At 38.0% G+C, this 15,338-nt stretch overlaps 1 protein-coding gene across 1 annotated transcript in view; it reads left to right on the top strand.

Moving 5' to 3' along the window:
* Nucleotides 1–15,338, top strand: part of GPBP1L1 (GC-rich promoter binding protein 1 like 1) — a 33,379-nt gene that overhangs the window by 8,179 nt on the left and 9,862 nt on the right. The window contains exons 2-6 of the mRNA XM_051624774.1: nucleotides 8,104–9,003; nucleotides 9,839–9,953; nucleotides 11,168–11,297; nucleotides 11,657–11,940; nucleotides 14,512–14,584. Of these exons, the coding sequence (XP_051480734.1) occupies nucleotides 9,894–9,953; nucleotides 11,168–11,297; nucleotides 11,657–11,940; nucleotides 14,512–14,584 (547 nt within the window). The 5' untranslated portion in view covers nucleotides 8,104–9,003; nucleotides 9,839–9,893. The remainder of the gene's footprint in view (nucleotides 1–8,103; nucleotides 9,004–9,838; nucleotides 9,954–11,167; nucleotides 11,298–11,656; nucleotides 11,941–14,511; nucleotides 14,585–15,338) is intronic.

Genomic DNA, 15,338 nt, shown 5'->3' with positions numbered 1-15,338 from the left:
CCAAGGGGAAGAATTACTATAATATTGTTCAGGTTTCTTATTTCTGAATGTTCTCTCTGTATATTTTGTTGACTCTTGATTCTCTTTCCTCTCTGTAAGTGACATGCCTTCTACTCTCTTATCCTTCATCTGGAATGCAGACCTGTACTTCCCTGTACTTGATTTATACTCTCTCTTGCCTTGACATAAATATTTGATAAATAGTCTAGTGGCATTTGATGCTCTTTTCCAAAGGAAATACATTTTTCTCAGCTCCCAATTGAATATATTTAAATGTAAATGTGCTATAGTAGCAATAGTAACCCTGGTAAAATACTGGGTTGTAAAATACCTGTAGTGGCAAGCACCTTTCACCCCCCCCCCCCCCGCGCCCCTTTTTTTTTTTTTTTTTTAACTGTACAAGATAACTACTTTCTTCACTTCTGCTTAGGCTCTGTCTACATCTGTGGAAGACAGGTAGGCAGAAGGTATGTAGTATGCATCAGGGATAAGCCAGTAATTACATACTTGCAATTCTTTCCTTATGATGGGGAACGTTATTCTGGTATATTCTAGAAGTGACTTTGTCCCTTAAGGCTTTGGGCAGACTATGCAGATGGGCTTTTCATTGCTATTTCAGTCAGTCTCCATGAGGTTTTGGGGAGGGTAGTGGCACCTTTAAAGGAAGCCATGTTGAGGTGTTGTGCTTTGTAAGGTTCAGGGCAGAGTAGAGCCTTATCTTGACCTCAGATACTTTGAAAAGGTCTGTGGATCAAAGTGCACTGCAAAATAGATGTTTAATTTTGTTCCCTTCAAGAGCTAAAAAGACCTTTGGATTTGATTAAAATTAGCAGAATACCTTTTTCAGATTTAAAATACTTTGTTTCATAAAATGCTAAAGCTGGGTGAAAGTTTAGAGCATTGTTCAGGTTTAAAGCCTAATACTATTTAAAATAAGTTTGTTTGCTTTGTATCAGTAATGTCAGCAGATACGCTTGTTTAATAGAGGTGTATACAAACCCTGGCACCTTATTCTCTGCAGTAGGGCGGAACCATGAGCAGGTTTTAATATTTCAGGTAAATAGCACAGTTCCCTAACATACACAATACTAAACAGTGTTAAAGGCACATTGGAGGGAAGTGGAATCTTAAATGGCACAGAGAGGCATAAGGCATGATAGTATTGCCAGTGGCTGTAGAGTGTAAAACATCCAGGATATTTGTTAGTAGGCATAATATCTAGACAGTGTGTGCTGTCCCTATTCTGTGCTTATAAGGAGTTGAGACTTTTAGATTCTGCATGTTTTAAATGGTCCTGTTATGGCATTCAGAGTAAACTCATTCAAACCTACTGGAATGGTTAGGTTGTAATGCATCACACTTGCTGGCTGAGGTTCAGAGCCTTATCATCTTACACAGGCTTCTGTACAGGTTTCCCAGACGCTGCCTTTTCCAAAACGTGCTTTGGCCTTTTGTTAAGTATAGCTCAAAGACAAGCTTGCTGGCTTAGGGGTCTGTGGTCTCCTCAGTGCACCTGATACTGTTGACCCAGTAGTGACGTAGTGGTAGCCTTGCTGGCAGAAACTTGCATCAGCTGGGGCTGGAAGGACAGACAGACATCAGTCAATAACATTGCAAAAGGTGACATTTTTGTCAATGGTATTTTCTTATTCGATGGAGAAACTTTTTTACATTGCAGTCCTAGAAGTCACTTTTGTCTGTGATTTGGTTATGTTACTCTTACATGCCCTTGTATCTTTGCTGTGAAAGAAAAAAAAAAAAAAAAACACCACAACAATATATCATCTTAACCACGGCTTTGTAGATGTCAGTATGTATTCACAAGATCAGACTGTTAAAGTTTTGCAGGTATGTGGTTGGGTGGGTGTGTATATTTGTTCCAGAAATGTTGAAGGAGGCAGGATTCAGGTCAGTGTGACCTTAGAGAAATGGAAAGCAAGTAGGTAAATGGACTCATTGTTTGTGAAGCGGTGCTGTATGGGACAGCAGTGAGAGGGCTGTCAACAGAAAAAAGGGGTTTAGCTTATAGATATGTCCATATGGATCTTTTTGAACTCATTTTCAGTTCTTTAATGTTAGTCATCTGGTTTGCAAAAGTGGACAGATAACAACAGTTAAGATTATTTTCCCCCACCCCAGCCTATTACTCTGGAAAAAACTTTTGTATGGACAAACTTCTGGCGTGTTTTCATCTTGGGATATATTGATTTTGTAGAACATAAAAACTTTTGATTATTCTGCAAGATAGATTCGTTTGCTTTAAACTCTAAAATCAAGGTGTTTCTTTCAGTAATAGCTGTTTTTGACAGGAACTTTTAATACCTGTCTGTATCTGGGAATTTTTTTTGTTTGGTACGTCCATCATTTAGTATTTTGATGGGCTTATGTTTCCATAATTCCATAAAATCCTGCATGAGTGATACTTTGCATTTTTAGATGCTGTATTTTTCAGTAGCCAAATACAATTTAAACTATGTTTTCCATGGTCTTTTTAATTAATAAATTGTCCTTTGTATTTGAGTAACAGTTTTGGGGGTCTAGCTGTGTGATACGGAAAGAAACCGGTAATGATGGCAGGTGTGCATTATAGTTACTCTAGTGCATAATATCTCAAGCATGTGAGCTACAGGTAGAGCTGGCAGTTGTACATGCCAGTCTGGAACACCTACATTTGTCCTCTCAAAAGGTAGCCACATTTCAGTCAGACTGAAAGTGTGTCTAGACAATTGTATTAATGGAAGCTGAAAGCAAAATGAAAGTAAGTTTGTTTTGTAGATACCTTATGTAGGTGAACATGCCATTAACTGCAACTTGAGAAGACAGCTTGCTTGTTATTACAAACTGCTCTTGAAGTAGTAATGCTGCAATTGTGTGTTTAATAATAAGGCCGAATAATGCATGCAAGGTTGAAGCAAAATTTTAAAAGGGCTGTGCACCCAAATATTATAATCTTATTGAATAAAATATTTCTAATGATAGTCCAAGCCATGTTCTGCTTTTTTGTAAAACAAGATAATGAAAATTCATCTATGGCTTTTTTTATATCCTTAAGGACATCAGCAGCATGATTTTGATTCCTCCTGGGTTGGGCTTCAGGCTGTGACTTGCTATTTCAGTGAATGTTTTAGATGAATCAAAGTTATTAAAAAGAGACCATATTTTAGTGAATGTGTATGGTGTTAATTCTGTATAATAAACTAGCATACACCTGTTAAATGACACTACTACAAAGAGTATCTAAGTGGAAAGGTCTGATACGTAGGTTTAGGCATATCTGCTTAATTAAAAAACTTTCAAGAGTTTCACAGAAAGAAAACTGATGATGGAAGTAAGTTCTATTCTGCCTTATGCATTCATTAAATTGTTCACTAATTTTTTGTGAATGATTTTGCAACCCAGCTGACATCTGATCTTAAGAAGTATTACTCAATTATCCCAATTGAGTTAACCAGTTAAAAAACAATCTTTTACTTTTTTTAAGTGAATGTGTTCTATTTAGAGAAGTACATAGAAGTGCAGTGAAGTGAGCTGAAATTGTGCCAGGCATAGACAGATGTTATTCCTGTGACCTTTTACATCTACTGTTAGCTGGATTGATAAAAGTATAATGAAGGGTAAAAATTTATTTTATGCTGGTTTCCAGCTAGAAGCTTCAAGTCTTTGTCATTTGCTGTTGCAGGAGATGAGAAATTGACTTAATGTAATTAATATGATTCTAAGTAGACAGCAGACATGGAGGGACATGAGAGGTTTGCAGGGAACATTGAGGCAGAAAAAGCATCCTGTTTCAGAAAATTGCACTGCAGAACACAATGTGATCAAAGGTTAGAAGCCCTGGTTCCAGGTATTCCCAGAGAGGTGGTGTGCTGGAATGGCACAGCATGGCAGTTGATCTTTTTTTTTTTTTTTTTCCAGGAAAGATTTTGCTTCTCATTGGGCCTTTACAGTTTTGTAGGCCAAGGTAGGAGCTGGAAGAGGAAGAAATAGGAAAAATGCACTGCTGATAAAACTCATCTATGCAGTTTTAGGAGTTTTGAAGCATTTCAGTCCATTTCCGGTGAATAATTTCATATCAAACCTCAGGGGACTTGATTATCTTTAGCTTGTCCTTTGGTCTTCCATTCTGGTCAGTATATATATTATTGGCATATTGAAGGGCTTCTAGGATCCTGCTGTCAGGTATATATGAAAAGCTCAGCGTGAGAGACACAGTTTTAGAAACTCTCCAGTTTAGAGATTAACATGTTAGTCCTGTGTTAGGAGTAGAAAGATAACAGAAGGATTGAAACAGCTGTGGAACTATAGTCAACTGTAACACAGCAAGAAAACAATCTGTTAGAGAGTATTTGTTTTTATCCTGGACTGTGTATGTTCCTTACTGTGATCTGTGCCTCTTTTTTAAATGTATTTCTTGTATTTTCATGTCAAACTTTTTAATATTTGTTTAGACAAATACAAAATAAAATCTGATAATATGAAAGAGCATCTGACATCTTTTACTGTCATGTAAAAATTGATAATTGAAACTATTTTTTAAAAGGTTAAACTGTTAACAAGTAGAACCCAGGTCCTAATACAGAGTTCAATGTTTTATGTCCTTATATTACTTGCTGAAAGGCTTCCTCGTTTTCATCAGTGTAAGAGTATTTTGGAGTAGTTGACAGACAACCTTTTTTCTACACCAAAGCTCATTAATGCAGATTTCATTGTTCTGAAAGGAGGTGTGCTTTTATAGAACATCTCATTCAGTGATATTATTATTATTTTCTCTTTTTCTGATTTCTGTTTCCAGAAATAATTCAAACTCAAACTCATTTAAAAGGAGGTAATTTATTAAATTTGCATTGACAGGCACTTCTGTTTGCTTTTTTCCTGGAATTGGGAGTGGCTACTGGGGATGATCTTTGTCCTTGCTCTTTTCTGTATTGAAGCAGAAACCAGTTCAACTGAACTGTAAATGCAGTATGGGAAGAATTGGAAGTTTTGCCTTCAGGCCATAAACATGCTCACGTGCATGACCAGAGAAAAGCAGACCTCATCTGTACTTTGGGGAATCTCTTCACTCTGTGAATTGTTGAGTAGCTGGCAAAGGTCATTTCAGTTTTATATAGTAATTTCCAAAAAAAAAAAATAAAAAGAGAAACTATGTTAGATGTTATGAAGAAAGATTTAAAAATGCACAATTATGCCACTGACTAAATTGGTCATTTTCCCAGATGTTGCATGTTTTATGCTGTTTTGGTCTCTTTATATCTGCAAGATAGGTAGAGACTAGGAAAGCTTTCACAAATAGTCTGACTTAGCTTGGAAGAAAGATGACTTGGTGGGTATGTATGTCATATATAAAATAATGGGTGTCATGAAAAACTGAATAGAATGCGGTTGAGCTCTTTGGTAGCGCAAGAAAACATTCCATTGAATTGAGGCTGATGTTTTTCATAACCACAAATTTACACAAAGCATAAGTAACCCCTGCCCCCTTTGATTTGGGATACAAAAATGCATTTATGTGTCTAAAAAGAAAGCAATTCAACAGATCTGTGTAGAAGCACTGACTGGTAATAAGCTATAATACAGATTCTGGCTTAAAAGTCTGAGAAGGTATCCTGGGACCCCTGGTGCTGTTAGCTCTTGTTCTTGGACTTTTTTCTTAAGAATTTAGCTCCCAGATAAGGTAGTTGAGAGACTCTTGGTCTTTCTTGCCTGTTAAGGTATTGTGATATTGCTGTTGTCAATAGTATGGTTGGTTATGGAAGTGGTGTTAGGTAGGTTGAAGGTGTAATGTTGGACAGGATTCAGAGTGTGCGTGGGAGGAGGCTGTAAAACTTTGCACATGGGCTCATCTTGAAGTCTGAAGGGTTTCAGTAGTAGTATAATTTTACCTCTTCGTCTAATAGCAAGTTTTTTGCTTTAGGAAAAAGTAATGCATGTTAATGTCACATGCCTTGTTCTTTTTGTGACAGTCCTTGCACAGGAGTGTGATGGCAGTGAGTATGCCTGTTGAAATAAGGAGTCAGTTGCAGGCTGTATCAGCATGTAGTGTATCAACACACAGCCTTCAGGACCTTCCTCATACCAGAAAATATAACTTTGGAAAGGTTCAGGGTATGACTTTGAATTCACTATTTGAAGTGTCTTCTGTATGCCACCTGAAGAGAAGTGGGTGGAGATTAATTTAAGCCTCTTGCTTTTACTGCAACCTCAGTTCAGAGCTTCCCAGTAACTGTGACACCCACAAGTGAGATTGTTTCAGAATAAAGGTTAGAGAAATATCAAAATAATTGAGAAAAGGTTTGAGATTATATGGAAGTCATTCCTTTAACAAGTGTAAAGTTTTCTGATTAGCAGTGCTTAATTTCTGCTAACTCTGCAAGCATGATGTTTGCAGGATTCGGACACCAGTCCAAAATGTCACGTGTAGAAGTTGCGCTAACGTGTCTAAGAACATGTTAAATACTGCTCCTTAATGAACTGCCCTGGTCACTGAGACTAACAATGACATCAAAATAGCAGGTTAGGAGACCTGGGTCTTCTGCAGAATCTTTTTTAAATTGGTGGTTGGAGTTTTGCAGAGAGTTTCACCTTGATTTGGTTGTGCTGAAATATAAGATGTCTTGCAGCAACACCAGTTTTGCAAACTATTGATGTACTTTCCCTTTCCAAAGGTACTGGGAACCTTTTTAGTGAAGTGGAACCTGAGTATTGTACTTCTGTGTTGTGTACTCAGACCTAGTTCCTATTTCAAAACTGTAATTCTGTGGTGTTCACTTATTTAGATATCTAAATCCAGAGAACAGTTCTCTGTGGGCTTTGCTCTGATTAAGTCAATGTTTCATATTGCTGTGAATTGTTCTCAGGGCTATAAAATCAACTTCTTAAACTATATGACTTCTGTCAATAGTTTGTTATGGCTTAATTGCTATACAGTTTGTTCTGAAAAGCATATTTATCCAGCAGGCAATGAATCTTGTTTAAATATAGTCAACTGCATTGACTTTGTCCCTGTTTTTATCTTCTACTTGCTACTCAAACATTTGGTAGCAGCCTCAGAAGGTCACATCTAAAGGAGTTCTGTACCTGTGCTGAGATCAGCATGGTGGGAAGACTGTTCTGCCTGCAGCAGATGTTCCAGAATTATCTCTCTACACACTGAAAAATTACCCTTTAATATAAAAACTGATGTTGATAGGTTAGCACTTTTGCTGCTTGCAGTGCGTGATGCTTAGTAGCTTGTGATACTGGGTGTGATGCTTAGAGAGCTCCCAGTGTTACGCATGGCCATGTCCACTCTGTTTTTGCCTCATCGTGGCTGGTAGTTTGTAAGGATTGGGAGGCTGCTTGTTGTTATTCTGCCTCCAGAAATGTGATCATGGCTCACAGCTTAGGTGCAAAAAATGTTTCCCACTTTCCAAGCTCCCCTACACAACATTAGCATCTATTTCCAGAAAGAAAAAAATTATATGAAAATGAGAGGATTTATTAGAGAGAATGGCCCAGAGGATAAAAATGTGGTGATTCTTTTTGTATTCCTCATGTGTGTTTGTGTTTGTGTCTGGTTAGGTAAGATGATTCAAGTAAAAAGAGACCATAGCAGAAAAACTCTTTTGTGGTGGTGGTGTATTTTCTGTGGAGGAGTTAATGGAATACTGAATGTACTAATATTACGAGTCTTTTGAGAGGAGAGCTTGGCTGTATTGGAGCAGGTGAGGAATTACATGGGCACGTAGGGGAGGTGAGGCACGTGGAATGGTCAAGCCAACCTGCGGCCTAGAGTCTGGTCATTAGTTTAGCAGCAAGTTTTTAAATTGCTGTGAAGTGTGGAATCCCTTTCATCAGCTGCATGCAGTTTCTCCACTCTTCCATTTATTCTGATTCAGCTTGTTTGTATTGTCCTTTTGTGAACTGAATCTGGGAAGTGATCATTTAAAAGCAAAAATGCCCTTTGCAGGGACCTTTTTTTAAAATAAGATTATTTCAGGGTTGTTTTTTTTTATCAGAGATCAAATAGCTTCTGGCACATGCACTATAGTTGCTCAGTTTCTTTCTGTTCTTCACTCCGTTTATGCCACTTTTATTTGATGGAGTTGTGTTTGTTTTTTACAGTGACTACAGTTCCTGTCTCACCTCTTTGATGGAAGAGGACTATGACCCAGAAGTGAATTCTTCACTGTAGAACAAGAAGCTCTTGTGGAATAATTTGTGTCCCTTTAAAAGCAGCATCCAGTCTACAGAAAAATAGAGTAGAAGAGATTATTTTTGGACCTGGCATTTTTTTTTGTTCATGTGACCTATGTTTCAGCATGTAAATGGTGAAAAACAGGGAGATAAACATTTGTGCCTGCTTTTGAGCTTTATAGCAAGTAGTGCTTAGCTCTGTGGAGTGTTAACCAAGTTACGTGAAGACCAGAGTATATCCTAACATTCATTTTTTAAAATATTATACCTTTTTTTAGCAGATATATGTGATAAAAATGAAGTTTATATTTTAAGAGCACTTGGGCAGATTCTTCTTGTTTAGATCTCAGCATTTGGGGCAAACATTTTTATGTAAAACATCCTTTTTCCAGAGTGTTCAGGTTGATCTGCTGCAGATCATGAATTATCCAGCAGACTTGAGTGTATCTGTTCAGTATTAACCATGGTGTTGCTCTGAATGTTGTCATGCAGACTTGACGAACCTTTTTGTAATGTTAAGGCTGACTTCTCTACTACCACGACCAGAGGAAATTTAATGAGGTGAACGTGGTCGTGGCTTTTTTTTTTAAATATAACTTACCTTCTTAGGTATTTTTTTTGGTAGTGAGAGTGCAAAGAGAGGTTAAAATGAGCAGCTGAGGGGGTGAAGGGCACAGTTGGCACGAAGTGCGGCCTCTCGTGCTCACTTGTGCTCTAGACGCACTGTTGCCTCAAGGCTGGCCTTAAAGCATACTGGAGAAGGAAGGAACCCAAAAGTTAGTGAAGCACAGAAACTGAGGACATTGGACTTGAGAGGCCAAACCCAGGGTAAGTGATCATATATACTTGTTTCTCTGCTTATATAGTGTTGATCATAGATAAATTAAAATTGAAAATTAAAGCAAAGTGATAAACCGGATGACCTTCCACAAAAAGGCAGAATTCACTTATACAGAGCAATATTGGAATTTTCATTGTTCTGAGCAGTGAAAGTTGCATTTCAGATTCCTTAGTGAGACCTGTCAGTTGGTCTTCAGTTAAACTTCCATTAAGGTCCTTCAACCGATTTGTATTCTGTTCCTAACCATTTGGTTTCTTAGCTATAAAAGCAATTTCAGCATAGGATATTCCCTGGTTTATGGAAGTTGGTGAATCTGGATACAATTTAAAGTTGGGGGTGCAGGCTTGGTTGTCTTTCAGGTCTGTGATCTGCTCTCAGTGTCTCTTAACATCATCACAAGTTTGGTCATATTTGATTTACAGCTTCTGGAATAAAACATGCAGTGATCCCCCCATTTGTAGACTATGAGACAACGAGCAATGAAGGAATGCACCCCAAATTCTGTCATGTCTTGATCTTACATGTCTGTGCAGTGTATGGCTTTTGTATGTTGTTTGTTCTGTTTTCTTCCCACCTCCACACCCATCCTATCATGAATTTTATGGGTGTGTCAATTGTAAACAGGAAGTAACTGGGAATGTTTCAGTTCTTACCTGTTTTGGTTAGAGGAACACAGTTGGCAGGAGAATCAAAAATGCTTCAGTGTAATATGAAAAACTACAGCACTTTTCCCTTCTTATTCATATAGGCCAAGCTTTGGGAAATAAGTCATATAGTTATTTCAGTTTGGAAAAGATGACAGAATATTCTTTTCATTTACAGATCCTGGCCATGAGGTTTGATGCCTCATTTTATTGAAGGGAGACACTGGACCTAAATGGCGCAGCATGACTTTGTTCCTGCCTGGCTTAACTTCTCAACACCACAGTCAACCAAGGTAACGTTATTACAAATCACCTCCTTTTGCAGCTATGCCAATAATAAAGAGCATAAAATTGGCCCAGTGTTCTGTTGAATTTAAAGTGTTCAATTGTAACTACTTTTGTATCTTTAAAGAAAGCTTCTGGAAACATACTAAATTGAAAATAATTTCTGTTGTCTGTTTCAGCAAATGTTTCCCTTTGATTCAGAGCGGGAACAATTTTTGTGTTCAGACATGGAAGTAGTTTCATGTCTTTGTGTTGAGACTTGAGTGAGATTCCAAGTACAACATCATTAAAGAAATGGCCCTGAATCTGTAGGGGTCAAGACTTAAGCTGCCACGTATTTAAAATGCAGGATATAATTTGCATTTGATTTATGAAGGTAATCTGACCCTTGCTGAGTAGGAGATTGGAGTTAAGAGCTCAAGGGCTTTATTATCAAACTCAGAAATACTCATTAGTTTTTTGCAACCTTAAAATGAGGCTAGTTTGCCTGTCACCTTCTTTCTAAAACTTGTTGCAGGTGAAGCTTAGGTTGACCCAGGAAGTCTGTTTTGGGAGTTTAACAATTGGTGTTACTTGTGTGGAGAAAAACATTTTAATAGCAGACCAGATCATGATGAACAAGAAAGAACACAGATTACATCTTCATGCTTAAATATGAGGACACAACTGTGATTTCAGGATATTTAATCCATTTAAAACAAACATCTGAATGTTTCATAAATTAGGGAAAGTGAAGAGTGAGAGATTCTTTGGAATCTTAATGCTAGAAGCGTTAATGTTTTGTGTGGCATCATAGTTCAGTACAAAAACTTACTCAAGTATCTCTGAATTTTAGTCAGACTGATTGGATCCTCCGTTCCTGACTACTCTTCTGTCTTTAGAAGGAGTGAAAGAGTCAGCAACTGTGTATCATAGAATTTATTTAATTTTGCAGAAAGTGTGTGTTTGCAGAGGCTGCTGGTAAGATGAGGGTGTTAGGCTTTCTGATTCTGTGTAAGATACGTGGATTCGTGTGTCATTCTGATCAGATTCTCATGATGGACATTGTCGGCTAAGCAAAGCAGATCTGGATTGTATATTGAAAACTAGTGCAGAAACGTGGAGTTTGGGATTGTGGGGTTGTTGTGGGTCTTTTTTCAATTATCAAAATGTAACTGTGGAACTGACAGGCCCCTGGAGTGCCTAACGAGTGGTTCATTACATCACTTTTTACTTTCTGCAGTCCCCTGCAGCTACCTTTGAGAAACATGGAGAGCATCTTCCACGGGGAGAGGGCCGCTTTGGGGTGAGCCGTAGGAGACACAACTCTTCTGATGGATTTTTCAATAATGGGCCCCTCCGAACTGCAGGAGGTGAGTAGGAAGGGTCCTAATGCAGCCTGAGAGCAGACATTTTGCAGTATTCTGCAGAATGAAGAATTCTGCAGAATATCAATAACATTTTCCAAAACTGTACCTGTTCAAAACCAACTATAAGAAACTTGTGCTATTATCTCCTTCCATGCCGTGCTCAGTCCTAAGGGGTTTCTGTGGTAGCTGTATATGCATTGTGTAGCTTGGTTTCCAGTATAATCACATAGTATCTTAATAAGTTTAGCCTAGTAGTTACTTAGTGAACACTGACTTAACAACAAGAAAAACAGCCTGATATTTCCAGTGTTCTGCACACTGTGTTGACCTTTTTATTTGCATACTTATCTCCTTTTGTTTAGACTGCTGGCATCAGCCGTCCCTTCTCCGCCATGATTCTGTAGATTCTGGTGTTTCTAAAGGAGCTCATGTTGGGCTTTCTGGCAGTCAGCCTGGCTGGCATGGTTCCTCACGGGGCCATGATGGTGTGAACCAGCGTGGTGGAGGAGGAACTGGAGTTCATCGCCACTGGAATGGCAACTTCCACTCTCGAAAAAGTTCCGCCTTTCAAGAAAAGCTGCCTGTTGAATCCAGGGAGGAGAAGAAAGAAGATAAAGAGCAGTTGCAATTTGAAGAAGAAGACTTTGTAAGTGTGTAGCTTCTCAGTAGAGGTGGCAGCTGTGAGAAGTAGCTTTTCCAATCTCATTTTTATTAGCATTGAAAGGTGGTGAGGATCTCCAGTGGCATTCCATTATCTGTTTGAGATCACAACAGATGTAATTAAATTATTCCTGTGCTGACAGAATGCTAATTGGTACCCAGAGTCCTCAGGACTTTGACTTGTTGGTTTTGGCACATGACTATATTTTGCAAAATGGTTATTGTGAACTGAAGACAGCATTTTAACACACAAACCAAATCTTCAGTGAAACCGATTAAGGTGACACTTCGGTCTGCCACAAGAAGAGCAGTTGTATACGGAGCCCTTTTGGGCTCCTAAGTACTTCTATTCAACTTATATTCAGTCTGCCTGTTCCTGTCTTATGCTTTCTGGTATGTGTTGGTGTTTGCGATAACCTTCACAAGCTCGTTCATGATGTGCTCAGACCTTTTCAGCCATCTATCTTGAATCTTCTGGAGTAGTATTTTGTTATCAGAGATGTTTTCCTGTCTCTCTGTTGATCTGTGGATCGGGGTTTCTTGAGTCACTTCTTCCATCAGTATCTCCAATTCATCAACTTCATTCCTACCCAGCATTCTGTCTCACATGGTACTATCGATACAATAGTCTCTTACATCCTGTCTCTATTTTAGTGGAATATTTTTGTGTTTCAGACTTAGGACCTACAGCTTTCATCCTTACCATATGCTTTCCTTGATGCTAATGCTTTGCATTTACACATCTTTTCTGCTTTCCAATCTTGTGGTTTTTTTTCCTCCTGATTCCTGATTTTACTGTCATCAGACCATGTGTTTTGCTTTTTGCATGGTTTCTTGCTCTCTCTAGGCACCTCTTGACCAGTGTAATGAGGCCAGGATCCTCTGTAAGGTTCTGGTTGCTCAGTCCCTTCACCTGAGGCAATTCCTCTCAACTTCGATGTTCAATCCGTTGCTGCCTGCAATAATGAATTTCTAGTGATAGTGTGCACCTTGCATGCATTATCATCTTGAGCTTTTTGCTGTCTTACTCAGTTTTTCTCTCTGGAGGGCTGTTAACAGCTGAAATTTTTGTGGCAGTTTAGTGGCACTGCTTCTATTCAGGAAGTTAGGAGTTGGAGTGAAATACATTAATGCTGCTTCAGCCCAAAATCTAGAATCTCCTCTTAAATTGCCTCAGAAACCAGTTTAAGCTGCTGGTTTTTTTTTCAGTGAAGTACCTGGGGAGTGTTCAGCTCCTCTAGGAGTGGTATCCTGCATCATAAGGTGGTTAACACCTGGAGGGCAATGATAAATAAGCTTGTGTGTAGATTTCTGTTAATCTTATTTCTCAGTAATACTGTAATTCAGGATTTCTTTAAGCTTCTTCTTTCAGACTGTCAAAAACTTGTTGAAATGTAGAAAGGTTTTGTAACAATTGCAACTGTGCACTGTTGTAGTCTTATCTTGGTCTAAATCTTTCTTCCATGTACTTCTTTATTCTCTGCTTTAGTTCCTTGATGAGTGCCTTTCCCCAACTAAATGGCTGTTTCTTCTGTAATTACTGTCTCCACCACCCCATGTTTGTTGTTTGTTTTTTTTAAAGATGATGGTACCAGACACTGTGTAGCAGCAAGCTTTGCTAAATAACTCCTATATTGTTTTTGCCACAGTCTTAAGTTCTGTGGTGTGAGCACTTCTCCTATAAAACTGACCTGCAACTGAAAAATGAAGCACTGAAACAGGAATTTCTAGGGTCTGAGGCAGGAATTTATGCTATGGTGTTGCATTTTTTCCTAACTCTTATAGGAATGGGAATGCCTACTATTTCAGAAGCTTATTGTTAGAGACTTACGCTGTCACTATAATACCTAACATATGAAGAATTCATTAAAAAGGAAAAAATTGCTTTATTTTTAACTGAAGTTATTTGGGACAGGGGAAGAGGAATAGCTAATCAGAAACTCTTATTGAATGCTTAAAGTTTCTGTACTCTGCCTCAAGCTTGAACAGATCCTTAGTTGTTTCACTAACTTGAACTCTGATAGTGAATCAAAGGTAAGTGTGCTTGTAGTATTGTCCTGAAGAGTGCCCTCTGAAGCTTAACATAAATTTACCTGTAGCTTTTTCTGTCAGTTAATGTACATATATTCGTTATTTTTTTACATTAGGAGCCTAGTATTGCTTTGGGGGCTTTTTATTGGTTAATGCATAGTTATTGAATAAAAATATTTGGGAGTCTTCATATACTCATAATCTGGATTCTGTTTTATATTTTGAGCTGTTGATTAAATACCTTAATCCTGTGTGTATTGATTGGTAGAATCTTATTAATCATATAGTAAAAAGACTAAAGGGTCCATCCTGAACCCTCTGATAGTTCTGTTGGAAATATAGTGGAAGCCAAGGAGAATACAATGATTTGGAAATGACTTGTGACAAAGCACTCTATTGTCATTTGGGTGCTGTTCAGAGAAATCTGCCTGTACTCTGGGTTCCTAGAAGCATAACATTATGTTAATACGAAATTTTTTGTTGTATGCAGTGTAATGATACACTCATTTGCATTGTCCTTTTACAGCCATCTTTGAATCCAGAAGCTGGAAGACACAACAACCAAAACAAACCTTTAGGAACACCTTCTGGAGTATGGGGTAGGTAAAGGTTTTTTCATTACTGTACAGAATGTTGAAGCAGAAAGTTGTAACCGATGTTAAAATCCTGGGATTGTCCACTCAAAAAGATTTGAAAGACTTAAGCAGTTTGCAGCTTTCCCTCCTTTCTTGGTTTTCTCTCCCAGCCTTTGCTAATCTCTTGGCCTTTTTGTCCAGTTTTAACTGTGCTTGTATTGTCATAGAAAAACTGCTGGTGGCAGTAATGTCACTGCATTTGCTTGCTGTCTTCCTGCATTTAGAATTTCATGAAGTCATCACTTGAAGGGCAAAGCAGAATTGAGTGAACCTAGATGTTAGTTCCTGACTAATGATCTTCATATTAGAAATACAGCAAAACTGTCATAATTATCTGGCTTGGATTTATTTGCTTTTTTTAAAACTTGGAACAGGCTTTTGATTCTGCTGTGGTATGCAAATGTATGTATTTAAAAAAAAAACAGTGAAACAAGGTAACAGTTCTAGCAACTAAATACAGGCTTGTTAATCTAGTTAAAATACACCTAGATTAGTTGGGTTAGATATTGTAATTAGTACAAAATTTTAAAAAAGGAAAATGTTTTTTGCTATAGTACCAGCTTGTATTCTTTTTGTATGTTTGTTAGGTAGCTGTTGTTCTGCTCAAAAAATGATGACAATTAGCATTTATGGGGCTTTTAACCATTTTTATACTATTATTGTTGTTAAGTTGTTCTGCTCTTGACAATGTGTTGATTTGGCCTAAGAAATATTTGTT

Source organism: Apus apus, chromosome 7, assembly GCF_020740795.1.
Source record: "Apus apus isolate bApuApu2 chromosome 7, bApuApu2.pri.cur, whole genome shotgun sequence".
NCBI classification, from domain to species: Eukaryota; Metazoa; Chordata; class Aves; order Apodiformes; family Apodidae; genus Apus; species Apus apus.
The sequence above is the reverse complement of the archived record's forward strand: the minus strand, read 5'-3'. Positions and strand labels throughout refer to the sequence as shown.